The 26,342-nt window shown below is 50.4% G+C and overlaps 2 protein-coding genes and 1 long non-coding RNA gene across 7 annotated transcripts in view; 1 reads left to right on the top strand and 2 right to left on the bottom strand.

Annotated features, from left to right (window-relative positions):
• Window positions 1-1,187, bottom strand: part of STX1A (syntaxin 1A) — a 111,167-nt gene extending 109,980 nt beyond the window's left edge. The window contains exon 1 of one of the 3 annotated variants that reach the window (XR_005813890.1): window positions 400-491. Coding sequence is in view for 2 of the 3 variants with exons in the window: in XM_040532192.1 (XP_040388126.1) it covers window positions 400-444 (45 nt within the window). In the remaining variant the exon portion in view is untranslated. Of the gene's footprint in view, window positions 1-399; window positions 492-1,079 lie in introns of those variants that run through there. The other 2 variants (XM_040532193.1, XM_040532192.1) reach the window with 2 other exon arrangements.
• Window positions 1,188-1,550: 363 nt separating this feature from the next.
• LOC121057802 lies at window positions 1,551-12,532 on the top strand. Its single transcript, XR_005813962.1, has 2 exons — window positions 1,551-2,916; window positions 6,474-12,532. It is a non-coding gene; the product is annotated as an uncharacterized LOC121057802 (long non-coding RNA).
• A 374-nt stretch (window positions 12,533-12,906) lies between these two features.
• On the bottom strand, window positions 12,907-26,092 carry MKS1 (MKS transition zone complex subunit 1). Of its 3 annotated transcripts, none has more exons than XM_040532483.1 (18): window positions 25,990-26,092; window positions 25,786-25,907; window positions 25,650-25,717; window positions 24,434-24,589; window positions 23,256-23,353; window positions 22,941-23,069; window positions 22,518-22,622; window positions 21,984-22,092; window positions 21,071-21,127; window positions 20,051-20,093; window positions 19,468-19,530; window positions 18,635-18,705; window positions 17,726-17,795; window positions 16,300-16,407; window positions 15,634-15,767; window positions 14,216-14,298; window positions 14,038-14,135; window positions 12,907-13,546 (listed from the first exon to the last, which is right to left on the bottom strand). In XM_040532483.1, exons 1-18 carry the CDS (start codon window positions 26,079-26,081, stop codon window positions 13,440-13,442), a joined length of 1,713 nt encoding a protein of 570 aa, XP_040388417.1. In that variant the 5' UTR covers window positions 26,082-26,092; the 3' UTR covers window positions 12,907-13,439. The 3 variants fall into 3 exon arrangements, with proteins under 3 accessions (XP_040388417.1, XP_040388419.1, XP_040388418.1); XM_040532485.1 differs by having other exon boundaries at window positions 25,650-25,773; window positions 25,854-25,907; window positions 25,990-26,083; XM_040532484.1 differs by lacking the exon at window positions 16,300-16,407 and having other exon boundaries at window positions 25,990-26,083.
• Window positions 26,093-26,342: the final 250 nt, after the last annotated feature.

Consider the following 26,342-nt stretch of genomic DNA (forward strand, 5'->3'; position numbering starts at 1 on the left):
GAGCTCCGTATTCCTGGCGCCTTCCAGACAAAGCCAGACTCCCATTTCAGGCGGCCTCAGCTAGGCCTCTCCAGACAACACTCAGCCCCAGTACGCATCTTTGTCTGGAGCTACGAGACCTGCCAGGCCGAGCAAAACCCCTGGTGTATGGCACAGCGCACAACCTGCAGCAGCCAAGCTGGGAACGGTTATTTTTAGAGCACAGGACCTGCCAGGTGCACGTTTGCTGAAGCTCCTGGTGCATTTCTGATACCGTTTCAAGTCACCCTGGCGCAGTGGCACAGCCGCGTGGCCCATCTCATTCCCTCCTCTCTCACAATGCGGTGCCCGGCCGCGGGGGACGAGCGCCCATTCCACGACAAGGGTGCTGCCTCATGTCGCCCGCCCGCGCGGCCACACCTGAACGGCTGCGCAGCTCCAGGCTCTTCCCAGGCCAGATGACATCAGCAGAGCGAGAGGGATGAAAAAGCAAAACGCGCGAGGAAAGGAGAGGCCCCCGCCTGCAGGGGCCGTGGGACAGCCCCCGCACCCCGCACCCCCTACCCCCAGTCCAGCGGGAAGCCGGCCGTTTTTCGGCTGCGGGAGCTCGCCCGGCCTCCCGAACGGCTGCCGCACGGGGCAGGACCACGAGGCGAGCTGCCGGCCCGCAGCGGCCGCGACGGCCCAAAGCCTTCGGCGAGCAGCGGGGCCGCAGGGGCGGCGGCGGGCGCTGGACGAGCGCCTCGAACGAGCACCGGGCACCGACGCCCGAAACGAGGGGAAGCCGGCAGCGGCGGACAGAGGCGCCGCGGGAGCCCTCGGGGAACGGCCGCACCGCCCGGCCCGCGGGGACCGCTCCGCTCCGTGCCCCGCAACCCCGGCACCCGGCTCGCCCCGGGGCGGGTGGGGCCGGGGCCCCCCCGCCGGCGCAGAGACACGGCCCGGGGCGAGGAGACGGAGGGGTGGGGGGAGAGGGATCGCGGCCGCGCTCCGCGGGCTCCGCAGGTTCCGCAGGCCCCGGGAGCCCAGGACGCCGCCGGCGCCTCCGCTCGGTAGCGGGGGCGAGGCGACCCCCGTCCTGCCGCGTGCCCCCCACTTACAGCGCGCAGCTCCCCGGTCCGGTCCTTCATCGCGCCCCGCCGCCGCTCAGCCCGGCCGCCGCTCGGGGGAGGGGCGGGCGCGGCACATGCGCGCAGCCCGGCGGAGCGGAGCGGCCCCGCGGGGCGCTGGGAGCGGCTGGGGCGGGGGGAGGGGGGGTCCCACGGGAGGGGGGTCGCGCTGCGGGGTGCCGCGCGTGGGGGTACGCTGGGAGCGGGGCACGCGGGCAGGGGTCGTGCCGGGGGGCGCCCACAGGAGGGGCTTGGCAGCCCGCGGGGGCTGGGACGGCAATGGGACAGGGGCCCCCGGTGCCCCGGAGCTGGGCTCTCGAGGAGCCGTGAGGCGACCCAGGCCCAAAGCAACGGAGCCAGGTGGCTGCTGGGGGGGGGCCTTGCCGCTGTCAGGAGGCTCCCCTGTGCCCGCCGCCCACCTCGCTCTGCAAGCGGGGCACAACAGGAGGCCCTGGAGCAGCCTGAGGGGGGACAGAGCTCCCCAGGATTCCTGGGACGAGCAGAGTGCTGGGGTACACACGGTGAGGATGCCTGGGTCTGCTCCTGCCTGCAGTCCTTTGCCAGGGAGAAGCTCCAGAGGCACCCAGGCAAAAGGCAGCGCTACAGGAACAGCCTCTGTGTGTTGCAGCAGCCATATGTCAGCCAGGCATTATCGTCCCAGCAAAACTCTGCGCCTGTTCCCTGGGAAATGTCCACTCATCACGAGTCAGTGCCATGACAGAGACCTCACACAGACAGTCCCTGAACTGCACTATTCCCCCTTCTTGGCGGGGCAGGGGGAGAAATGAAGGTTATAAAGCTGGTAGCTTGCAGTACGTTTGTGGAGGTCGCTCACTACCATCACGGGCAAAACTGACTTGGCTTGGGGAAGGTGGACTTCCCCAACCGCACTCCTGACTCTTCGACCTCCCTCCCCCAAGCAGTGCAGGGGAATGGGGGTGACAGTCAGCTCATAACCCTTTGTCTCTGCTGCCCCTTCTTCCCTCAGCTCTCCCCCTGCTCCAGCACGAGTTCTCTCCACAGGCCTGCTCCTGTGGTGGCTCTTCGGGGGCTGCAGCCTTCTTCAGGCAAGAGCCACGTGCTGTGCAAGTGCTCGGGGGACACAGAAGGGGTCCCCTGCAGTGCTCCCACCACCCCAACAGGGGCACATCGCTGCCCACTGGCTTGTGCCCCGTGCAGCCATTTCGAGCTTTTTTTTTTTTTTTTTTTTTTTGTTGCACCACAGCTTTTTTTGTCAGGTGAATTCGGTCTTGCTGGATTCTTGCGGTTCTTCCCTGCCGCCCGCTTCCGCTCAGCGCTGCCCTCAGCTCCGACAAGGGGACGTGACCCCCCCGGGGCCTCCGAGAGCCCCGGCGCCCAGCGCGAGGCCCCGCTGGGGGCGCTCGGGGCCGAGCCGGGCCGAGCCCTCCGAGGCAGTGCTGGGGCGCGGCGCCCTCTGGCGGCCGCGACGAAACCCAGCGGAGGCGCCGAGCGGGGCCCGTCCGGCTCCAACGCCGTGGCCACGGGCACCGGGCTCAGCCCCCGGGCCGCGCAGCTCGGTGCCCGTCCCCCGGCCCGTCCCCCTCCACGTCTCGGAGTGGGGCGCCTCCGGAGCAGGGACATGAGCGGCAGGGCCCGGCCCCTAGCAGCGGGCTCTGTGACGAGGCAAAGGGACCTTTGCACGGGGCCCTCTGACGAGCTGCCGGGATGTGAGGCCTCTGCTCCGCACAGCTGCATCCAGAGCCTGCAAGGCTTCTCCTGCAGGTGTGTGGAGGAGAGCAGGGTGCTCAGGAGCCCATGGCAGGGCTTGGCCAGCAGCCCTTCTCCTGCCAGCTTTGTCCCAGCTTTGGTAGGGGCCCGGGAAAACCCTCAGCCCTGTCGCCCAAGCCAGGAGCCTTGGGAGCTCAGCAGGGCAGACGAGGTGCTTGGTTTCTGGCTACATCCCTCCTGGCACCTTGCCGGGACATTAGCAGGAGGGCTTTGCGCATCCTGGTGTTGTGGATTTGGGTCTGTTGCCAGTTTGGCAGTTTAGCCAGGGGCATGAGATAAATAACAGGGAGAAAGGACCCAGTGCTGGGCAGGAATCTGTGCCAGAGAAACAGTGATTGTTGAGTTAGGAAAATGGTAGTTTTGACCAGACAAGATATACAGTGGGCCTCCATCACACCTGTGTTGCTCTGTCAGGTGAGCCATCTCACCCCACCCTGCTCCCAGTCCCAAACACGGCTCCATGCCTGGAGCAAGACAGAGCAGGCTGTCCCAGGACTTGTCTGCTCTGCAAGTCTCTGGGGACATTCAGAGCCCTGACCATGGGGCAGGGGCACAGGTGAAGGCCTGACTGACCCAGGAGGAGAAGTGACAGGAGAAAGCAGGTGTTAGGGAGCTGGGCTGGATCCAGCATCTGCTGGTGGTGAGGCTGCTGCAGCTCCATGCCCCTGCTCTAGCCAGCAGTGAGGCTGAGCATGCATTCCTGCTGAGCACACGCATGCACGGCGCATACGTACGTGCACGGCTGGCCACACACACCTGACAAACAGCTGGTCCCCCGGAGACAGCTCTCACACTTACCCTCACCATCGGCCCCTGCTTCAGGGCCACCCCACCCATCACCCAGGTCCACCCACATCCCCATGGGTGCTCACAGGCACATGTGCCCCAGGGGCTGCACTGCCAACACACCAGCCCTCGCCGCTGCATTTGACCCTGGCTGCTGCGCTCACACCCCATACGCATATGTGTACACAGAACAGAGAGCCCTCACCCAAAAAAAGTTAGAAATGGAGTTTAATAAGACAGACTGTGCTGATCACTGGCATAGAACACAGACAGACAAGCATTCTGACCAGCAAACTGTCCACATGCAACCAGCCTTTTTTGCCCCCATATTCTACTTTCCCATTCTTGGTCTTCTCCACATCATCCAGATCCACCCCTTTCCCCACCTTTGGTTCCTCTCTTAAACATCATATAACATGTTCTGTACAATGTCCACATGCTCTTCCCCTGTATTCCATGCCCCCAGGCAGAAATAACACTTTGTGCTTTCATGCCTTAGCCCTGGGGCCGAGGCTCTGCAGGCAGGGCCTGGAGAGGGTAGCCCTTCCTGAGCCCCTAGTTTGGGCTCCTGCCTGCCTTTGTGTCACTGTGCTCCTCCGGGTTCCTGGAGATAGACTCTGATGGGCTGGCAGCCCCTCTGAGGGGCCTGAGAGTAGCTCTGCAGGGTGTTACTTGGGGTCCCCGCGCTCCTCTGTGGGTATGCAGAGGAGCTTTATCACACAACCTACCAGCAGGGAGAGTTCTCTTCAACAGGAACAAGGCTTAATTTAATCAAGTGACAAGAGCACTGTGCATTTCTAAAAGAGAAATCGCCCCCTCTGCCATCACCCCCGTGAGCCCTCCCCATGGCCGGAGCTGTGGAGCCCACCTTCTTGTTCATTTGTCTTCTCCCTCTTCCACCCCCAAGCTGTGCCTGGGGAGGCCGGGCAGGCCCGTCAAGGAGCTGTCTCTACTGACAGCAGCTTCCCCTGAAGAGCAATGCTAATTTAGTCCCCAGGCTCACACTTGCCCACACAAGCTCCCTTCTCATCTGGGAGGAGCTGCAGCAGTGAGTGCAGACCCACTCACTCATCCACCGACCGCACATGAAACAGGTTCAATGTGAGCAGCCAAGCTGCACAGGTTCCTCTTCGCTCCCACCTGGGCTCTAAGTGAACATGCACCCAGCCGAAAGCACTCCTGGTGCAATTATCTCAGCGCTCCATCCTCAGCACCTTGTCCAGCCACCCTGAGGATTCCCGCTTACAGCTCTGAGCATGGTGTGCGTGCTGTGACACACCGCTGGTGCCTTCTCACATCCCCCAGAGCCCATGCTGCCAGGGGCAGCCTTCTCCCCTCCATAGGCAGATCTGCTCCATGCATACTGGGGCCCTGATCACTCCAAGAGAGGACCAGTGTCGTTCAGAGTGTGCTGCGGCCCATTGGCTTCTGTGGAGAGCTCGGACAGTCTTGGTCAAGGTGTTCCTGCAGGTAAAGGGACCAGCTTTTCTCTCAGAGGATTTGAAGCTCTTGCTCCTATCACATACGCCTACCAGCTCCAAAAACAGTTCTTCAGTCAATTAGGAAGAAGTGCAACAGGCATCTGGGTCTGTCTTTGGGTCACCAGACATCCATGTACCTTTCAAGAGCTCTAAAATCAAGGAAAAATCGTAGACACCTCAGCTGGGAGCACAGAAACAAGGGTCTCACTGAAAGGAAAGTTCATACTGGTGGAGCTTAAGTGTTGGGCTTAACTATATGTGTTACCTTGTACCAATCAGCTGTTACAGCACCTCTCAAATTTTTGTACTGCACTGATTTGCTGCAGCTTGTTAGGGCAGGGTCTCACTTCACTGTGTTCATGCACTGGTGGCACAAAAGGCCTAGTTGCTGCCAATCGCTCTAACACGAAGGATGGTCTCACCCACTGTTGGAAGGACACACAAAGCCAGCATAACGCAGCAAAGAAAGCCCAGCCTGCTGGCGCATGCAGACTCTTTGCCGGCCTAGCCATGCCTGCTGTCCTTGCACACTGTGGCAGCTCAGCTCTCCGCTGCTCACCACAACGCCTCACACCTCCCTGTCCCTACCGCCCCCACAGCTAGCAGCTCATTGCCTCCTGCTGTGGGAATTGGCTGCTCCTGGGACAACTCCACATGCCCTGTGCTCACTCCTCCCTGAGGCAGGTCAAAAGCCTTCCAGACCCAGCTCCCAATCCTCACCTCTCACAAAAGCCAGGATGCCATGCTCTGCTTGTCCCAGCTGAGATCGTGGATCGGTCTGACCATGCTTTTGTGTGTCATCACACTGCAGAGTCCTTTCCCCTGCTAGAGCTAATGCTGAACAGTTCATTTTGCCTGTCATCTCATGGCACTGCATGGCTCAGCTCTCTCCACCTTGCTGCTGCCCGAAAGATCTTCAGTACCAGCTTCAAGATGTCAGAGCAGGGACCCCTGCTAGCAAGACAGCTCAGCATCTTCCTCCACGACAGCCTTTGAGCTTCCACATGAAGCACCCTTTTTAGCTAAGTCTCATCAAGAGGATACCACATAAACATTTCCCTCCTCTCTTAAGCTCCGCAGAGAATCATAGAAGCCAATATTCCCACTCTGTAACCAAGTCCCTTCCATTCTCCTACGCATCCTTTCCCATGTGCAGCCCAGCAGGGGCTCCCTCCACTAAAAACTGCAGATCCCTCTCCCTTCCAGCCAGCTGCGGACCATGCACCCTCCCTCCAGTGCTACATGCCACCACAGGTGCAGAGCTCTCTCCCATCTGTGGCACAAGAGAATGCTACAGGAACTTGTTCTGTTGAGCAGCGAGAACTGGAACCGAGACAACAGAACAAACCCCTATCAAATACCCTCTCAGAGCAGCATCTGACCCCAGGAATTCAGACTCAGACGTGGGGGGGACTGGATTCCCAAGAGCCCTGGAGACACAAAGACTAAATGGAAGAAGCAGCACTTCATTTGTACAAGCAACAGGCACCACAATAAAGGAAGTCAGACACCCCCTTAATTCTAACAGTGCCTACTTCTGCAGCACTTGATGTATTCAAGAGCTTTCAGGTGAGTCAGGCAGCTGACAGCAACTGAAAACGCAGCACAGAAACCCAAGGAAGCTCATATACCCGTCATACATGAAAAATTACTACGGTATTTTGAGCAGAGATTGCAGGAGGATGGCTGCTGAAGTATGCGACTGATCTAAGATTGATCTTGCTGTTTCTGAGGACTTGTATCCATAGAGAGAGACTGGATTGTGACTGCAAAGGGAGTGATGAGCTTGGATGTGCACAACAAGGTGGTGCAGGATAAATTCTCGCCAAAGCATGCAGGCATGCAGAGAAAAGGAAGCTGTTGGCCCTGAGCAAGGCTGAAGGTGCAGACAAGACTAAAATCCAGAGTCTGCATGACAGAAGCAGGGGCTTGCAGGACTTGCAGCTTGGCTGAGACTTAGAAAGCAGCTGAAGCTGTTCATTCATCTTGCAGTCACTGCTGCCACTTCAGGGCAACTACTGTCTTCAGAGGCAAAGGACAGAAGTCCTGCAACAGCTGCCAGAAGTAGTATGTCAAGGAATATACTGGAAAGCTGCTCAGTGAGGGTAAAGACTGGAGCCACTGAGCACAGCAGCGCTGATGGAGCCAACCAGACTCACTTAGTGCCAAGAACACAGGCCAAGAGCAGGCAGGAGGTGATTAAGATATGCCACTGCACCACCTGCTGCCCCATGCACTGTAAGCGTCACACCAGTGCCCTGCTGCCTGTGTGTGCCCATGCCAGCACGGACATCCTGGGGAGGAGCAGTGCAGAGAAAGGCACACAGGACTGCAGTCACAAGTGGATCCAGCCAATGAGCTGCGGGTTCCCACTCCCCATGCTAGGAGAGCAGAGAGAATTTGAACAGAGATTACACCAAACAGTTGTCTCCATGCCAACAGTCATTAAAAAGTTGTACTTGAAAAGCTAATACTGTCTACTGTCTCACATGCCCAAGCGACAGGAGGATGTTTTGCCATCCTCTTTTATGATAGCAAGATTCCTGTCTTAACACTGCCTTTGGGGCAAGAGTCCAGCCCAGCCCGGCAGGAGTGGGGGAGTTCAGCAACAACAGAGAGGAGGTAAGGAGGGGAGAGAATCTGTGCTAAGACTTGCAGAGGTTGAGGGAAGGTTTATGTGATTATCTGTTGCGCCAGACATGAGAAGAGCTATGCCCCTGAGGGATCCCTCCCCAGGTTGCTGTTTTGCCTAGCCAATGCTGGTAGGGCATCCCAGATCCACATCACCTGGCTGTTCTGCACACCTTGCACTGTCTCAGTGTTTCTGCACAATCTACGCTAGGCAAGGCAAGGAACCACAGGAAGGCGCTGATGGCAGAGGCTGGTGTCATGGTGAGAGCAGCTCAGCGCTGCTCTCACAGGGTGGAAGTGCTTCAGTGGTGCAAAAGAAGGGGTCAGAGCGGCTTTTCTGCTAATAATCAGGGCAAGGGTTGGTAGCTGGGAGAAAAGACAAAGCAGAGCCAAACCTTCATAGAATCACAGAATGGTTTGGGTTGGAAGGGACCTTAAAGACCATTCCAGTACCAATCCCCTGCCATGGGCAGGGACACCTCCCACTAGGCCAGGTTGCCCAAAGCCCTGTCCAGCCTGGTCTTGAGCACTTCCAGGGATGGGGCATCCACAGCTTCTATGAGCAACCTGTTGCGGTGCCTCACCACCCTCAGAGTAAAGATTTTTTTCCTTACGTGTAATCTAAATCTTCCCTCTTTTAGTTTAAAGCCACTACTCATTCCAGAAAGGAATAAACACAGGTATCTATGTACATGGTACCGGAGAAGAGAAAGGATGGAGGAGAGGTGACCAAGGAACGTGGAGGGAATCCAGCCCTTGCAGGTACAGTTAAGGTGGAAAATGTTGTGAACAGAACTAGAGAGAATCCAGCAAGCCAGACTCAGTGTGCTTCCAGCAGCAGCAAGAAAAATGGCCATTCACTTTTGTCAACAGCTTGCCTGATCTCTCAGACTCACAATGCCGTCTTCAGAGCCATGAGAGAGCACCACAGTGCTCACAAGATTTACAGCAGAGAGAACAATGTATCACAGACTCATTGGCAACCTGGGATGGGAACACCCCAGAGAAACAATAACCACTGAGTAGGAAAGGCAGGCTCCCTCCTCCGCACACCTCCACCAGCAGCCTCACAACAGGCTTTGCTCAGCTCATCCACAAGCTGACACTGTCAATTGCTGTGCACCAGAAAATTCACAAGAGAAAAAAAAATCTGTGAGGGATGATCGACAGCCTCCATCATCTCCATCTTCATTTAAAGAATAGGTTGGACAAACATCTCAGGCTGATGTTAAGTTAAGGTGATCTTGCCTGCACTAGATCTCAGTGTCCACCTTGACCTTTCTGGCTTTCTAAGGTCAGAGCGGATCATAAAAATCCACCTTTCCTACCTGCCCAAAAGGCTGATCCTCACATTCTCAAAGACCTGGAAAATATAAAAGAACACAAATAAAAGTTTCTCTTTCACATACTACAGACATCCTCACAACTGTTTTGGAAGTCATTTTTTTTTTCAACGTTTAAGAAATTGTGAATGAATTATAGGACTGATACAATCACAGACTTTCTGATTTTCTGTGTTACTTTAGAACAAGATCTTGACGGATGAGAGAAACGGAAGTACCTGTGGTCTACACAGCACTAGGGTTCACTTTAAAAAACTGCTTGAAACAAAGCAGTAAAAGAAATTCATTCCAACTCAAGCAATGATTTCGATACAGGAAAATGAGTATACATTTATTTTTGATTAATCTAATGAAGTGTGATTTTGTACTCTTTTGTACTCTCACCTGCACTCTTGTATTGAAATGTTGATATTGACTTTAGAGAATACAGGCTGTACCTTAAGAAGACAAGCATAATAAAAAGGTAACTGGGGGTGGAAGGCAGAGCAGCCCACTCCTTCACCTCACTGCCAGGAGAGGGCTTGCAGCAAGCTTTCATCTGATACCTTAAGCCCCTGGCTAAAATGAAAACATACCGAGACAACAAGCAACATGCAGTCATTTAATAAAGATCACATAAGCCCCACAGTGCAGATAAAAAATACTTCTCCCTCCCCACGTACCATGCAATGACAAGACAAATCCCTGTAGGATGTGTCTGCTGCAGCTTCTTCTTCCCCAAAGCCGGCGACAGCCCTTCACATGCCAACCCACTGTCCTTCCCAAACGCACCTCTGAGGTGCACATCCCCTGCCTGCCAGCACATTCCCCTCCCTGCTGCAGTGCTCCTTGTTACTACTGGGCTTCCAGCTGAACAGGGCGGGAAGGCGAGCAGCACAGCCCACCCCCCAAGCCACACCAGAAGACTTCGGTAGCCCCTGGTCCACCACAAGCGGTTGGTCAGGGCTGAGACAAAGGGGTGTTTGAGGTTTGCTAGCAAGGCTGTAGTTTGAAGTTATGAGTCTTCCTCAGTTGAGTGAAACCCCTTTCTGGGGTCCGACTTTTGTGCAAAGTTGTTCCTCCAGTCACGCAAATGACTAATTTCTACGTGTGCCTTTTCTGTTCTATTTACACTGCAATTTTGGGTTTTCTAAGGGCTGCTGATGTGCATCCTGCAAGCTCTGCCAGCTGCTGGCAGCCTTTTCTTCCACCGAGCCAACATTTCTTCAATTACCCTTTTTTTGCGTAGTTTATTTAATGAAAAGCCTGGTAGACCCCCAGGGACTCTCAGCTGGCTCCTGCCCCCACGCAGACCACATCACTGCTAAGGCTGCAGGATTCAGCCTCCAACAGGTGCCCACGAGGAAGTTTGGCTGGTGCTGAACATTACAGCTCTAATCTGTCCTGTAGGCAGAAGACATTGATGCTCAAGAGAAACCAACTGCAGCAGATGTGACCAGATCTGGGGACCGCTGGCCACGCACCACAGACAGCACAGACCTGTCTCACTGCTGGACACAGAGGTCACCTGCAGAGACCACAGCATTGCTCAGCCTGCGTCAGCTGCTCCGCCTGCCCTCCAGCCTCTGTCTTCAGTCCACAGCATCCTGCAGCCTGCCAGGCTCCCCTGCCACGAGTGCCTGGGGCAGTCCCACTAACCGTGCTGTTCTGTTGCCCCAAGCTCTTGTGTGCCCACAACTTCTGTCCCTTCCCCTCTCTTCTCCTGTTGAGTTTCAACTCAATGTCACTGCAGAGGTGCCCCTCCATTGAAAACTCTAGGGAGACTCCTCTGGGAAAACCTTCACCATTGGAGGAAAAACACTGACCTCCCCTTCTTCCCATCTATCCCCATTTACTATCTGTTATTTAATCCGTGCACACCTGGTGTATGCACAACCCCCATTCCAACTGGCCAGGCATCTCGGCAAACTCAGAGAACAAACCCTGCACCAGGTGTCAGTTTTGTTTAAAAGATCAGTGATATTTTCATACAGATACATGTATATGGAAATTATATAATTTCATTTATAAAAGGGCATATTCAAAGAAGACTTGCTGAAGGCTTTTTTACAAGCATCAGTCAGTTTGTTCTGTCAGGCCAAGGAGGCTGCAAGTATGAAGGTGAAACACTGCTAACTATGTGTTGCTTCCGAAGAATATTTCTTTGGTTATAACTGATTTTTATTATTAAATTTTGCTCTCGAGTTTCTGTAAAATTTTATACTAGTCAGAGTTTTAACTATCAAAACTAGTATCATTATGTAAACCTTACTGTATCTCTGTGTAACCTTAACATTCAACCCACCAAATCCTGCCATATAAACACTCTGAGCAACAAGCACAAGATGGGGAAGTGGTCACCCAATTAGAAGAGCCCATTCTCTCAGGATCAGCCTTCAGCATCATCTCACTCAAATAAGTGTTTTATTACTTAACTGCTAACATGCATATTCTCTTACCTTGTAACTCAATCCTGAAACATGCTTCAGATACATGAGATTCAGCTATTAGTGATAAGCACAATAGAAACACCCTAAAGGAAATTAAGTATTGCTTACAAACATGCAATGAACATGCAGTAAACATACAGAGTCATGAAGTGAACTGTGATTAAAAAAATAAATAAAAGAAGGTGAGCGGCTACAAATTCCTTGAACACTTTTCATCCTGGGCACTGAGTGAATCAATCTCTGTGAAATGTGACCATATCATTAAAGACTGTGATAGCGCATACACCCAGACAAGCCTTGATTCTGCTATTACAGAACTGGGTGTTTGCCTTCACAACTATAATGCCTTATCTGCCACATCACACCAAAAAGCGTAAATGGAGATCTGACTCATGCACAAGACCCATCAGCCAGCTCTAGGCCAAGGACACTGCTCTGCTTAATAGGCCAAGCTATGTAATACATTCTGGCAGTTTCTTCCATGAAAAAGCAGGGGTAGCAGGCGAGGTAGATGAGCAAAAGTCCTCTTTTGTAAGTGAAATTACCAGGTACATTTCAAGTTGCCAGACGATTCTGCCAGGAATTATGACAAAAACCAAAGACGAACAAACCGGGGAGTTTGGTTTTCCTAGTGAAGGCTGATACAAGATCAAAATGGAAAGCATGAGGTGAGGATACCAACGGAGCATGAGGAAGGAGTGGGATGTTCTAACAGTCACACACATGGCTGCAACCATGAGTCTCACATCCCCTGCTAGTGAGGAACATGCAGAGGAAAGCCAGTTCCTATTTCTTATTCTGCCTGTGAATTCTACCTTTACAGATACATCCATGATCTCAGCCTGAGATTTTTCTTCCTATCCCTTCTGTCAGGAGCAGAGTAGAAGAACATGTGGAGATGTGACTCGTGTACAAATCTATGCAGCACTGTCAGTCTGCAGGTAGCTTCGCTCCCATGGATTTAAGAGAGGAACAAAAATAGGGGAATGAAATAGGCTGAGAAAAGAACAGGAGAAGAACCTGGGTAAAAAACAAGCAAAGCAATGAATTGCAAGCAGAGATGATACAATGAACCACAGCTAAAAAGAATAGCTTGAACAGTTCAAAGTTCAGCTCTTGTGCAAACATTACAATCTGCTCTCATTGTCTGCAAACTGTCCAGCTCCAGCCAAAGTTCTGCTATGAGCTAAAGGGACTGCGTGTTGTCAGTTGTATTCTCAAAGTCCTTCTGCTAATTGATACAGAGACACAAGAGCCAGAAATTTCAGACACAAAGAAATACAGAATGTAACCCTTTCCTCCAGTTCTGAATCTGTCATACATCACTTTGCTTTGATTTCATACATTACAGGTGGCAGAGACCTCTCTCTCTAGAAATGAATAAATCTTAAAAACACAGTTGGACAGACTCATTTTACTGAAGATTGACCTATAGCTACAAGTGCTGACAACAACTATCAGCATTTCTCAAGAAGTCAACTATTCATTTAATTAAATACCAAACAATATTCATGCCTTGCCTTCAACAGTAACCTCTTCTTTAAGAAGAAAAGTAAATTTACCAAGTCAAGTAGACTTGAAATGTTTTCTAATCACTTACTATTCAATACTTGAAAAGGTGTTAAAGGTTTCACAGGTCCCATGTCCCATTTTAGTCTGCTCATCAGAAATGTGAACAATTGGCTGTACCGTTAGGGCCTGGTAACAAAACGCCTTGAAAAAACAGGGTGCCTTCCACAGATACCTATGGAAACACAAAGACTCTGGATCTAGATGTGAGGCAGACTCTTGCCCCCATCCAGAGAAAGCTGCAAAAGAAGGGATTCAAAAAGCTTGCAGGCACTGGCCTTGGGACTCCTCCTGAACCAGGGAAGCTTGTATCAGAGAGAAGATGCTAAGTGCTCCCAGGCTAGAGGCAGTGGAGGTGGTCAATCACGGTTCTTGTGTCTGGTGCACAGTGGAGACAGAGGTGCTGATGAGGTCTTGGGGAAGGCTCTCACGTGCTTCCTGCATCCGGCGCCGTGCCCTCTGGAAAGCCTCTGCAACACAGCAGGTGACAGCAAGTCAGAATGCATCAGACAGCCTCAGAGAAGAGGACGGATGAGTCTGCCCAGTGAACATCATCTCTCTCAGAACAGGAGTCTCAATAAGTACCACCAACAAAGCACCTGGATCTTGCTGCTCTCTTCACTTCCAGCCCTGTCTTTGCTCTGCGCATAATGGAATCAGAGACAGAGCCTGTGCACCACAGCCACAAGCTATGTTTTGTGCCAGAAAAGACCAGGCAACCCAGCCTAGGCTTTGCCCTCATGGAGTGACTATCCCTCCTGCCTGCTGAGGGCTGACGCCTCCTCAAGTTTCCGGCGATTTCAGGTCAGAACATTTAACCTCTGCTATGGACTCAGACTCAAGAGAGCTCACAGTGGGGGACAATCAACCCCACAGCAATGGATTCTCTCTGCCCACTCTGTAAAAAGGGGGCAAAAGTGAGCCCGAGGCTCCCCAGGCAGAATGAGACTAAAAGCCCTACCCAAAACATTGTAGACAGAGCTCTGCTGGCTGAAGCCTCCAAGCCGGTCCAGTACACTCTGCATGCGATGCCTCGAGGCACTGGTTTCCAGAAAGGCTCTGCACAGAAGTACAGTTTGAAGTCAGGGCTGGAAGAACACTGCTGTCAAGATGGAGCTTGCAATCACTGCAGCACTCACTTAGATTGCTGCAGGCAGTAAAGCCGGAACGTGACATTCCCTGTTGTCTCTGTGCGAAAACCAAAGCGGCTCAGACGCTCTCCCTGCAAAGACAGCAAAAGTTCTCATAACAGCAGCCTGCAACCTGTTGCAGCAGGCTGACCCTGGCAAAAATGAGCATGCCCCACCAGAAGCATGCACTCCTGCAGGCACAGAGTCTCTTCCAGTCCTGCTGCACACAGAAAGTGAGGCAGGAGAGAAGGGCAGATAGTACCAGGCTGTGCTGAGAGTAGGACGTAAACACTAGCAAGCTGATAGTGCAGTGCTGAAGGAAGGTTTCAGCTGCTTACTCTCACTCGAAGCCACTTAAGACTAACTTGCTCATTACACCAGCAAGCACCTCTGCAGCTTTCTTAAGAATGTGGAACTTCTGCCTGCTTCACACCCATCAGCTTATCACTGCAGGCAACTCACTTCCAGGTGCAGTACAGCCCATGTTCCTTACAAAAACACATGAAGATGTCTATACTTGGTAAAAAAAAAAAAAAAAATGGTGACCTGACAGACACTTTTCAGACAAGGACAGCACAAGCAGTGGCAAGGCAAGACTTTGGTCCACGTACAACCACTTAGCTCTAGGTTACACACACCTCAAAAGGCAGAGAGCTCTATCTCAGGGTTTGCCCATTCTTGTCTTGCTCACAAGTATCAAAGGGGATCCATTTCTTTAGTCAGAGGGACATGACCACCAGATTATCTGTTCAACTCCAGTCCAAACTGTCCACAGACATCTGAAGTCAAGAAACGCCAGATTCTGCACCTGGGATGGGGCAGCCCTGGATATACGTACAGACTGTGAATGAGAGGCTGGAGATCAGCCCTATGCAAAGGGATCTGGGGGTTACGGTCAACGACAAGTGGAACCTGAGTCAGCAGTGTGCCCTGGCAGCCAAAAGGGCCAAGCGTATCCTGGGCTGTGGTAAGCACAGCAGAGCTAGCCAGTCAAGGGGAGTGCTTGTCCCACTCCACTCTGCACCGGTGCAGCCTCACCTTGAGGGCTGTGTGCCACTTGGGAAGCCACAAGAGAAGAAGGACATCAGCCTTAGAGATGTCCCAAAGAAGGGCAACAGACATGGTGAAAGGCCTAGAGGCTCAGACAGGAGCTGTCAGGAAAAGGTTCTTCCCCAGGAGGCTTGTCAGGCACTGGAACAGGCTCCCCATGGAAGCGGTCACGGCACCAAAGCTGCCGGAGGTCCAGAAGTGCTTGCACAAGGCTCTCAGACATATGGCTTAATTTTCACTAGTTCTGTGTGGAGCCAGGAGTTGGACTCAGTGATCCTCGTGGGTCCCTTCCAACTTGGGATAATCTATGATTCTGCAGTTCCAAGAGCATAATCCACCTTTTCCCAGCAAGAGCAATGTCCTGCAGTTGAGCCTACCTTGAAGGTTGCTGGTATCCTGACATAGGTCATGTCCTCTAACTCAGGAGATCCACCAATGAAAAATCTCCTCAGTTCAGCAACAGTCCCCAGCTCCACAGGGCGCCAGGTAGGGATGGTGAGTATGTGGAGACCTGACCACAGGACAGGACGATTTAGACAACAGAACAATTTAGCAGCTATGACCAACAATGTAAAGTCACAGAGGTCATCACAGTAGATGGATACCTACTGATTCCTAGTGTCTTCCCAATAAGCAAGCCCCAGTCACACAGACAGCATTGAAATTACCCTTGCCTACGAGAAACATCTACTTATTACTACATGAGAATGTCAGACTAGTTGTGAGCCTCAGATTCCATCTGGGACAAAGGGGGCCTATTGCTAGTATAAAGATGGGAATGCAGCACTACACAAAAGTATCATAACATGCAATTTTGCAAAGGAACCACTGAAGGAGAAAGGACAGCAACATGTGATGCTTCTCAACAAGGCATAACAGTGCATGATACATCAAATCTCTCTTTGCTGCCTCACAGACAGCTAGCTATTCCCTTCAGTATGCAAAGGTGAAGCAACGCCAGGACGGGATGCACCCATGCCCAAGAGAACCACTTAACTCTCATTTCCCTAGACACTTAACATAATGTCCCAAGGATGTTTTACCTGGAGATGCTGGCAGCACCAAGGAACCATACCCTTCAACACGGTATCTCTGCCAGAAATCAAGGGACAGAACCTCAAAGTAGAGAACAGGCCATTGAGGGAGACAGTCTGCAAGGAAAGGGAGCAGATTACAACTTTTTAAAAGCTGTAGAGAGAGATTATCACAGAGGGGAAAAAAATACTAAATGACTAACTCCACTAGCAAAGAGCCCTTTCTGTATTTCTCCTAAAATGACAGACCTAGATGTATGGGTGATTATTTTCCCCTATAAAAGCTGAACCCTCAGACTTGAGAATGAAAACAGAATTATTGGTAAGATGCTACAAATTTGGGAAAATTCTTTGTTTTGATGAGTCTCTGACAAGAAGTCCAAACTGGTTTCTCTATCATTTGTGCAGACAAGACACTCGTCTGCAAACAATTGATGCAAAACATGGGAACCTTTTTATCTCTGACCTTTCTCATCATTGTTGGGGGATTATTAACTTGGATTGTCCTACATTCCTCCAAGCGTTCATTTATTTTCCCCATGGTGAAACAAACTCATCGTATTTATCCCAGGCTGAAAGTTTGTTAATGTTGAATACTCCAATCCAAAGTGTTGGTTGAATTCTCAAATCCAATGCATACACTGGATTCAAGTGGCAGGCATGCTGTAAACCTGTCCCTGGTGATTGCGAAACAAAGAGCAGAGAGGTTGGTGAGGAAACAGTGGCAACGCAGTGAAGCGGTAGGAAAAGGCAGCAGAGAGATCCAGCTTAAAATAGGGATGGAAATTTCAAAGTGACATAGGCAATACAAAGATTATACAGGTCACTGAGTGTGTCTACTAACTTAAGATTCAGTACGTAGTTTTAGCTGTGGACAAAAATAGGCCCATTTCTTCCACTGCTCTGTGCAGTACAACGTGCACGGCAATGCAGACCAGCATGCCAGGCATTTTGAGACAGACAAGCTAAGACCCAAGTAGTTTTGCATATGGCTGAAGCTGAAGCTGACTATAACCTGGAAGCAGAGCAACGTCAATGAATACATACAAATACTAACGCATTGCTGGGGAGGGCAAATTTAGTATGTGTCCCGAGGTTACGCGGTGCTGGGGTGAACATCTTCTGATTGAGCAACATTTCCCTGAAGTGGTCACAGCACCAAGCCTGCTGGAGTTCAAGAAGCATTTGGACAATGCTGTCAGAAATAGTCTGATTTTTGGGTGGTCCTGTGTGGAGTTGGACAATACAGTCCTTGTGGGCCACTTCCAGCTAGGGATATTCTATGATTCTATAGTTTTATGATTCTGTGATTCCCTTTGTTTAGAGCTGTCCTTTCACCTTGGCAAGGGACCATCAACACGCCAAACAGCATGATGCCTACCCCGCAACCAAGAGATGTCAGAGCTTTATATTTCAGAGAAACAAGGAGACATACCTTCTGATTCATTTTCTTGGGAGAAAAACATCTCCAAAGTGAAGGGGTAGCAGAAGTACGCCACATCATCCTAGAAAAGGAATGGGGCAGAAATCAGATTCCTGGAGAAGACAGTTCCATCACTGGTATCACAGGGGGTACAGAAAGCAGGGAGAAAAGAAATAATGGTAGAGAACTAATTATGTCCAGACAAGATCAATCACATCGCACTAAGAAACACTTGACTGCACGATGGATCTGCACACAATCCCCACTGCCACGTTGATAGAACAGGCTAAAATAAAAAAAATAATCAAAATAATGAAAAAGAGCAAAACACCTCAAATGATCATTCAGCTATTTGCATAACTATTACAGAATGCCACAGTCTATACAGGAGCCAAGCAAAATACCTCAAACAACAGTCCTACCAAAATGTTGTATGATAATGATTTTAATATGCAAATCAGTTCACATAAAATACATAAAAATACATTAAAATTTGATTACATTAATACATTAAAAGTTTATAAAATTCAGATTTTACTGTCTCTCAGAGAGGAGCTGGACGAAAGGTTGATTCTGAGAAATCAGTTTTGAGACTGTGTGCACTCCAGTCTTAGGCAAGCCAGAACAATTCTCCATTAACTCTGAGCATTTGAGAACACAAAAATCAAAGATCCAAGGGCAATCAGCCAGAAGGAAGGAAAAAGTAAGGTTCCAGAAACTGCTCTGACGTTTTATTTGAATACAGTGGAACCATGAAAAACGTCAAGTATAACAACAATGAGGAGGATTCCAAATATGCTCTGCTTTTGAAAGGAGCTATCGTGCCAGAATCTTTGTTGAATAAATCTGTAACTTGTTATACATTTCACTTCAGAGAATGACTGTTCAAACTCTGCTCTGCAGGTCTGAAAGCGTCCTTACCCAGCCCACTGTCTTGGTGGTGCAGGTCTGTGTCACTCCTGATAGCTGCTGGAATGCGGGGCTTGACCAGTCTGGGAGAAGAGAACGTGAGCACAGGGGTGAATACTTTGGGTGAGAGGAATGATTCATATACCAGAGCAGCTCAAAGGAGAAAGTCAGACCCAGATGTTCCCCCACACTGAATTTCCCCAGGTGCATCCTGCTCCATCTTGTTCCAGGTGCTCTCCAGAACACCCTGGACGTATGAGAGCACCAACTCCACCTTTGGACAATGGTAGAACCTTATCGAAACGTACATAGAAGCAAAAGCAGCATCTCCTCAGGCAAATATCAGGGTATAACCAGAAGGGAGCCAGGGCCATAGCTTCAGGGGGATTAAACACATAGTAGGATGTGCATGTTAGTGTTGGGAACCTTATTTATCAGTCAAAACTGAATACATTAGTGTCAACGCAAAACATGAAAACACAATGCTGGGCAGCGAAATCAGACAAGGTCATTGCTGAGGCAGAAGAGACAGGAAGGCTCTTCTCTGCAGCATCAGTAATGAACCTGGGGTAGTTTGCTGGACACGATCACCTCTGGTTAAGAAGTCCATGGACCAAATCCAGCCAAATTTGGAATGGACAAGAGGGGAAGATGCTGACATACTCAAACATGTCAGTTTAGTTCAAACCACCGAGTTCTGCACTTTTAGCTCTGAAGACTTCTATTTAGATCTCAGACCCTACATTACCTTTTACTAACTTTTAGCAGAGCTGATCTGACTGACCAGCTTAAGCATGCTTTATTCCTTAAATCATTGTGATACGGCTGGAAGCATGAATACTCACGGTCAGGCAGCTCCAGGAAGAAATGAACATAGAGGTTGTCATACTCATAGCCTTGAGCTGAAACTGAGAAGAGAGAATGAATTTCAGCAGCTCGCTTCCACACTAACTCCTCCATTACGCACTGTAGACTTTTGGGAGAGGCATCACAAATAACCTCAGCACAACCAGTTACTGCTAGAAGCTGGGAAAAGGCAGGGTCTCTTAAGTATAAAGAATAAGACCTCAAAGAAGACTTTCTCAAGACTAGCCTATCCTCATATAACTAACCAGATTAGAGAGATCACAAAATTCTACAATTCTATAAAATTGCTATAATGTCTGTTAATTCCCCTATCTGTTGTCCTTTATTCAGAACCCTGTCTTCCTAGAAAAGCTGCAGTATTTATAAACCTCCAATCAGTAAATGCCACTTGAGGGGTTAGTCTGCAAAAGCAGTGGAGAAGAGGGAGTAAGTAAAGAATTTTAGGGAGAGAATCACCTACTCTAGACCAGGTTGCGAACCAATAATCTTTAGATTATTGGTTCAGCCATCCCAGCACACCCAGACTTGCCCCTACAGTTACTGTTCATAATGAGGACTCACCTACTTCTCCATTCACAAAAAGACGCAATGTACCAGGAAGAGTCTGTAGAAACAAGCAGATAAAGGGCTCAGCGACCGCTGGTGGAACCTCATTCAGTTCCCCCCTAGCAGGGTCTCACATGGATGTCCTACAGACATTTGTACTTGAATGCTTCACTTTGCTGGTCAGGGAGAAGTCATCACTTCTTGTATCAACCTCTCATCTCTTCCAGAAGTCAGCAGTCCCTCTGGATAGAGGCTCCCTACTAAGACCAAATTCCTGTACTGCGGGAATTCACTACTCTGTAAAGCAGATCTTCTACAGATTTCTAGATGGATATAAAAACGTAGTGAGAAGTCACTTGCAGAAATCATAAAATCATAGTCCTGGTTCTCCTGTAGTGTTCTTGCATTTGCTCAAGAGTATGAAAAAAAAAAACAACAACAACTGAAATAACAAAGCCAAAAATCCATACGACAAACTGAAAAACACTTAGCTTAACTAACCGCAGGAAAGAGTACAACAACTTTCCCACTTTGGCAAACAAGACTTTAGCAAAAAAAAAAAAAAAAATTGCAGCCTAGGTAACTTAGTGAGCAGGAAAACTGTGCGTGAGAAAAGAAAAATTTAGTGAGTTTGAAGGTTGGGAGGGGCTGTTTACTTGAACAAAGTGGGACATAGATTTGATATTCAAGAAGTTAACAGCAATCCCTATCCCAAAAGATATAAATCCTCTTTCTGTCTTATTACAGTCAAAGACCTTCAAACAATGGATGCAGTCTCATTGAGACTGTAGCGTTCAGCATGCTCTGCTACAGGTCTGACAGATGCATGTTGGACCTTCGCAGGCCCCTTATCCATTGCAATCATACCCTTTCAACCCAATTTTCAGTAGGAGGCCATGAGGTAAAAGCTGCCAACACACCCCCAGAATGACACAATCTTTGGAGACTGGTACAGATGGCAGCCATGTGAACCAGGTGAACAGCGTGCAAAGGCCACAGGGCTCCAGGTCCCTGCTGAGTGCCGCTGGTACTCACCATCTCAAATTCTGAGCCTACAAGACCACTGAGGTACTCCTTGTGCCGACCGTACAGCTGAAAACACAGAACAAGTGGATTAGAGTGTCTTTTTGATTATAGATTTTTACTTATATTACTGCAAAAATTGTAATGGATATGTAACTTAAAACCAACTTAAACTGTTGACAGGCTCAACTAACAGTTTTTTGCTTTTACAGTAGATACAGAGAATAAAAGAATTTAATAGAACAAAAGATGCATAACTGCTAGCACTGCATGAAACTCCAGCTTCAGAAGAAACCTCATCAAAGGTCAATACGAAGTAAAAAGAAGCTCCAAAGAATCAGCAGTTCTTAAATGACATAATGGGAGATTAGTGTATCTAGATCAGGATTTCCTAATTGGCCACAAAACCAATAAGGAACTGTACAAATTAAAAGTAAAAATGAAAACAGACTAAGTATCTTTATAGACTGCCACAGGCAAAAAGACAAAGAAAAAAGGTCGAGGCACAAAAAGAGTATCTCAAGTATCCTGGAACATTAGGGGTAATGAGAAATCATTCAGGAAGTATACAGGCAGCAAGAGGAAACCCAATGAAAGCGTTTGCCCACTGCTTGAAAGGGAAGGAAAACCACTGGCAGGTGACACTATTGGTGGTTTCTCGCATTAGCTCTTACTACACGTATCAACTACAGTCAATAGCCAACACAAATTTACCAGTGGCAGATAGACAAGGCCCTCAACCTAGTTTAAGGAATGAAGCAGTCAGGGAGTATTTATTGGAGTTCTTATATCACTGAACATGATGAAACTCACTGCCAGTGACATTCATTTGGTAGAACTAACGATTATGTCTACGTGAAGGTCTTTATTCCCTTGGTCAAATCAGGACGACTAGCCAATATAACCAGTAGAGGTCAGTCCTTACATCTCTGAACACACGCTGCTCACGTTCCTCCTCCTCTTGCTGCACTTGGACGGATGCATTCTCAATGGTGTATTTCCACAGCTCTCGCTTCTGTCTATCCAGCTCAATCCTGCAGAACCCCAAAATGCATGGGGAAAACCCCATTATGCAGAAAACAGACCCAGCAATATTATCAGCTGCGCCATCATAACACACCAATCCCCCTCATCAAGGCCTGAACAGAAACAAAATGTCACTAACGGTCCTCTCCTCATTCCTGAGTGCCTGACGGCATCAATAACTCAGATAGACTTGCTTTTGTCCATTGTACACGTAACCTGTATCCCTAGGGACTGGCTCCAAAGCCCCACACATCATACGCACAGTGACACCAAGCACAAGGAAACAATAGCCCTGTCTTAGAAACCTTTGGAATAAACCTAAATAATAGCCCTCAATTTAAGTGCAGACTCACAGCCTAAGGGGTAATCAGGAGACAGCAATTTCAGCCCTCCATACCAGTCCCAAACATGGTACCAGCCCTGTCCCGCTCACCAGTAGGCTCCTTTGGTGCCAGTAAAGTCAGGCTTCACTGTGATCACCCCATTGCCATCCACCTTGATTGTACAAAGAACATGTTCATATTCCCTTTGACCAAGCCTAATGGAAGACATCAAGAAACACAGAGACAGTCTAAATAGAGCACATGGACACTTTCTTGCTCCGGAACAGCAGAGCTGGTAAAGGCACATGGAGGTACAGAAGGGAATAAACATACCGATACTTCCCTACATTAGTTTAAGAAGCCTTTTGGAGGAATACATTCCATACCTCCAAAGAAGCAGAGAGAAAACAGCAGCTTGAGTTACTGAGCTCTTTGAATTCCCTCCCCTTAACTACTGAGAGAAACGGATTTGAGTAAGGAGAGGAGATGGGTTTGTTTCTGGGAAATTAAGATCATTTGGGGATTTTACTTACTTCCCATAAGGTCCCAAGTCCCCCATGATGTACATAGTCTGAACAGGAGTGTTAATCACATGATTGTTCTTTATAAATTCTTCTGAGGGCTCCCAGGTGATGATTTTTGACTTCAGAGAATTCGCTTCTCTGTCAACAACACAAGTACAACTTATTGTCAACAGAACTCACTGTGGTAGCCAGCAATGAACTCTCCCATGATGAGGAGTCAAACTGCCAGATTCTGAGTGCAACACAGCTCAAGCCACCAACCTCCATGGACCAGGCTGCTCTGGAAACCTGCATTAGCAAGCTCCAACCGCAGTTTGCACTCACATTGGCTTACGGTCTTGTCTTCTCCTCCTCACATTGGCCATCCTCTCTGCCAGATATGACGGCACCTCATGATCTGAGTCAGTTACCTTCTGGCAGTGCTGGAGGAGAGAAACAGAATAGAACCAGCCTAAATACAGCAGGACTTCTTTCTCAAACACATCTCCACTCCTGGAGAACAGAACAGGTATTTACACACACACGGGCATTGACAAACTGCTAAAAGACTGTAGTTGATTCACTGCTCCTGTGGAAAAGCAGAGCTGAACTCCATCCAGCAAGTTATGTGCAGATGTGATGAAAGTTTCCCTCCCTAACTATTTTACTGATCGGTCCTTGTAGTAGGAATGTGTGGTAACTTTATTGGTATGCATACGGTGTGTATGTATATATATTAGTTTGCATTTTATGCTCATGAGTGGAATTTCTTGTTCATACAGTATGCAAACTAAAAGACACCTGCTCATCACAAGGTCCAGAGACAGTCCAACCTTGGGGATAAGTACTTTGCTATTCTGCTACTTGGATGATCAAAGAAGCAAAACTGCAGACAATCAAGATCCTAGCACCCTAAGCCCCTCTAAAATATGCTTGTAACCTCACACCCCACATTTGGGGTCACAGCTATTACAAGATCAATCCAGGAATGACTGGATCAGAAGCTGTTTTAAGTTTCACTCAGCTACATTATGAATCATCCATCTAAATGTCCCCAGTTTTCCAGGCAGGGTCATGCTGCCCCTCACAATTTCCTGCCAGTGAGGCTGAACAGTAAACAAGATAAAGGGGTCTCTTCCCATCCTTGGGCCATCAAGACAGCATGATTCAAGACTGCTAGAAAGCATTGTGCATGAGTCACCCCGTGCACATGAATAAACCTGTGCCTTGTAATTCTGTATTCTGTGTCCAGACTTCTCACCTTGGTTGGTAACAAGCCAGCGTTTTTCTAACAACGCCAAGTCCCTTCAACCTGTCCCTGCCCACTGCACTGAAACAGGGAGACCTCATCCTGGGTCTGGGATGCCAGGTTAAGCTGCCTGCAGAAGCAGTATGTTCTCCTGCTCCCAAGATATGTGGCTTGCTTCTCCATGGCCAAGAAATGACAAACATTCCCTCTGCAGTGGGCCTACTGTTGTTGACAGATACTGCTGTACAGATTATGCAAAACAAAAAGCTGGTACCTCCTCTAGGTTGGTGAATCGGTCATGATCAGTGTAGGTGAAGATGCGATAGTTCTTCCGACCCCCAGCCTTCTCCAGTTTCAGGATCTCCTCGTGGTACTGTCGGTCCAGGTGAGTTTGACAGGCTGACTCATTTTGATAAAGATCTACCTCAAACTGAGAACACCACAGGTAAAATGTAAAAGCTGCATTTCATCAGCAAGCTCAGGGCTGTGATAAATTAGCGGGTGTTTGTTCATTGTCTCTAAAAGGAATGCAGAGAATTTGCTGAGAAGATAAGGTTTCACAATTTATGGCCTTGTTAAGGGGGAGGATTAAGAAAGTAGATAGTGGGGAAGGGGGTGCTGGGCAAACATCCTTGATGAAATAAAGACTCTGTGGTCGCAAGGCATCCTGTTTGCCGCTTCACTACCCCCTTTCCTGAGCACGAGCACAACGCGTGAACACTGAGAGAGGAGCGACGACCCCCAACAATGGACTGCGCAGCCTCAAGAGATTCAACAGGTCTTGACAAGCCGGAACTTGGATGCTATAAAACAGTGACGCGAAAAAAAGGGAAGTTGCGTGCCGTGGCGGAGCGGAGACTCCCTGGCCGCCCAGCGCTGTTTTGCTTGTGCCTGCTTACTTAATTAATAAAATAGTTTTGATAGACCAGAAAATTGCGTGGTCTCACTTATGACAAGGGCCAAAGTTTTTCAGCCGAGATTAGTGGAGACACCTAAGTGCTGCACCAGGGTCACAACAACCCAGTGCAGCAATACAGGCTTGAAGAAGGGTGGCTGCAAAGGACCTGGGGGGGCTGGCGGTGTGCCCAGGTGGCCAAGGGGGCTAACAGCAGCCTGGCCTGCATCAGAAACAGCATAGCCATCAGGACTAGGGAGAAAAGACCTTCAAGATCACCGAGTAGAACAAGGGGATAGTCCCCTACACTGGTAAGACCACTACAAGAAGGATACTGGGTTGCTGGAACACATCCAGAGAAGAGCAACAGAGCTTGCAATGGGACCAGAAAACAGGGCGCATGAGGAGCGGCTGAGGGAACTGGGGCCGTTTAGTCTGGAGAAGAAAAGGCTGAGGAGAGACCTCATCGCTCTCTACATCTGCCTGAAAGCTGTCCCCCTGCTGGGGCCCCGCTCGCCCCGACATGGGGGCGGCGGCGGGACACAGGGGAGCCGTCGGTCGGTACAGCGCGGAGAAACCGCCGCCGCGCACCTACCTGGCTGAAGAGCTTCTCCTGCCACCCCACCTCGGCCTCCTCTTCCTCGTCCGGGGGCCGCCGGGCACCTGCGGTGGGGGGGTCGGTCACCACCGGCAGCGCCCGGGAGCGCCGCCCCGCGGGGCTCCCCACTTACCCGGTGAGGCGCGGGCGGCCAGCGCCAGGAGCTCGGGGCCGCGCGGTGCGGACAGCGGCGGCGGCGGCGGCGAGGCCTGCGCCGGGAGGGGCCCGGCGGCCGTGACCCGCTGGATGCGGACCCTGGGGGGGACAGGGAGGAAGAGTGAGAGGGAGCAACCCCGGGGGCCGGGCCGGGCCGGGCCGCGCCGGGCCGGGCGCTCACCGGAGGCGCAGGTTGCGCACGGGGTCGCGGGAGCGGTACACGGCGCCGCCAGCCTCGGCGCTCCACAGCGGCTCCGCCATGGCCCTCACCATGGACACGGGGAGGCGGCGGCCGCAGCGCCTCCCCCCGGCCGGAGGGCGCCGAGCGGCCGTGGCTCCGCCCCAGCCCGGGGGCGGCAGGGCCCGGGTCTCCGCGGGCCCCCGGCTCGGCCTCGGGGCGCTCTTGCTGCCGCAGGCCAGGTGTCCGCAGCCGCCGTGTGCGGGGGCTCCCCGCGGCCCCCCAGCGCGAAGCCGCCGCAGCCGCCCGCTGGCGATTGTGATATGTGGAGTAATAATTCGTGTCAAGAAGATGGT

This window comes from Cygnus olor, chromosome 20, assembly GCF_009769625.2.
Source record: "Cygnus olor isolate bCygOlo1 chromosome 20, bCygOlo1.pri.v2, whole genome shotgun sequence".
Taxonomy (NCBI): Eukaryota; Metazoa; Chordata; class Aves; order Anseriformes; family Anatidae; genus Cygnus; species Cygnus olor.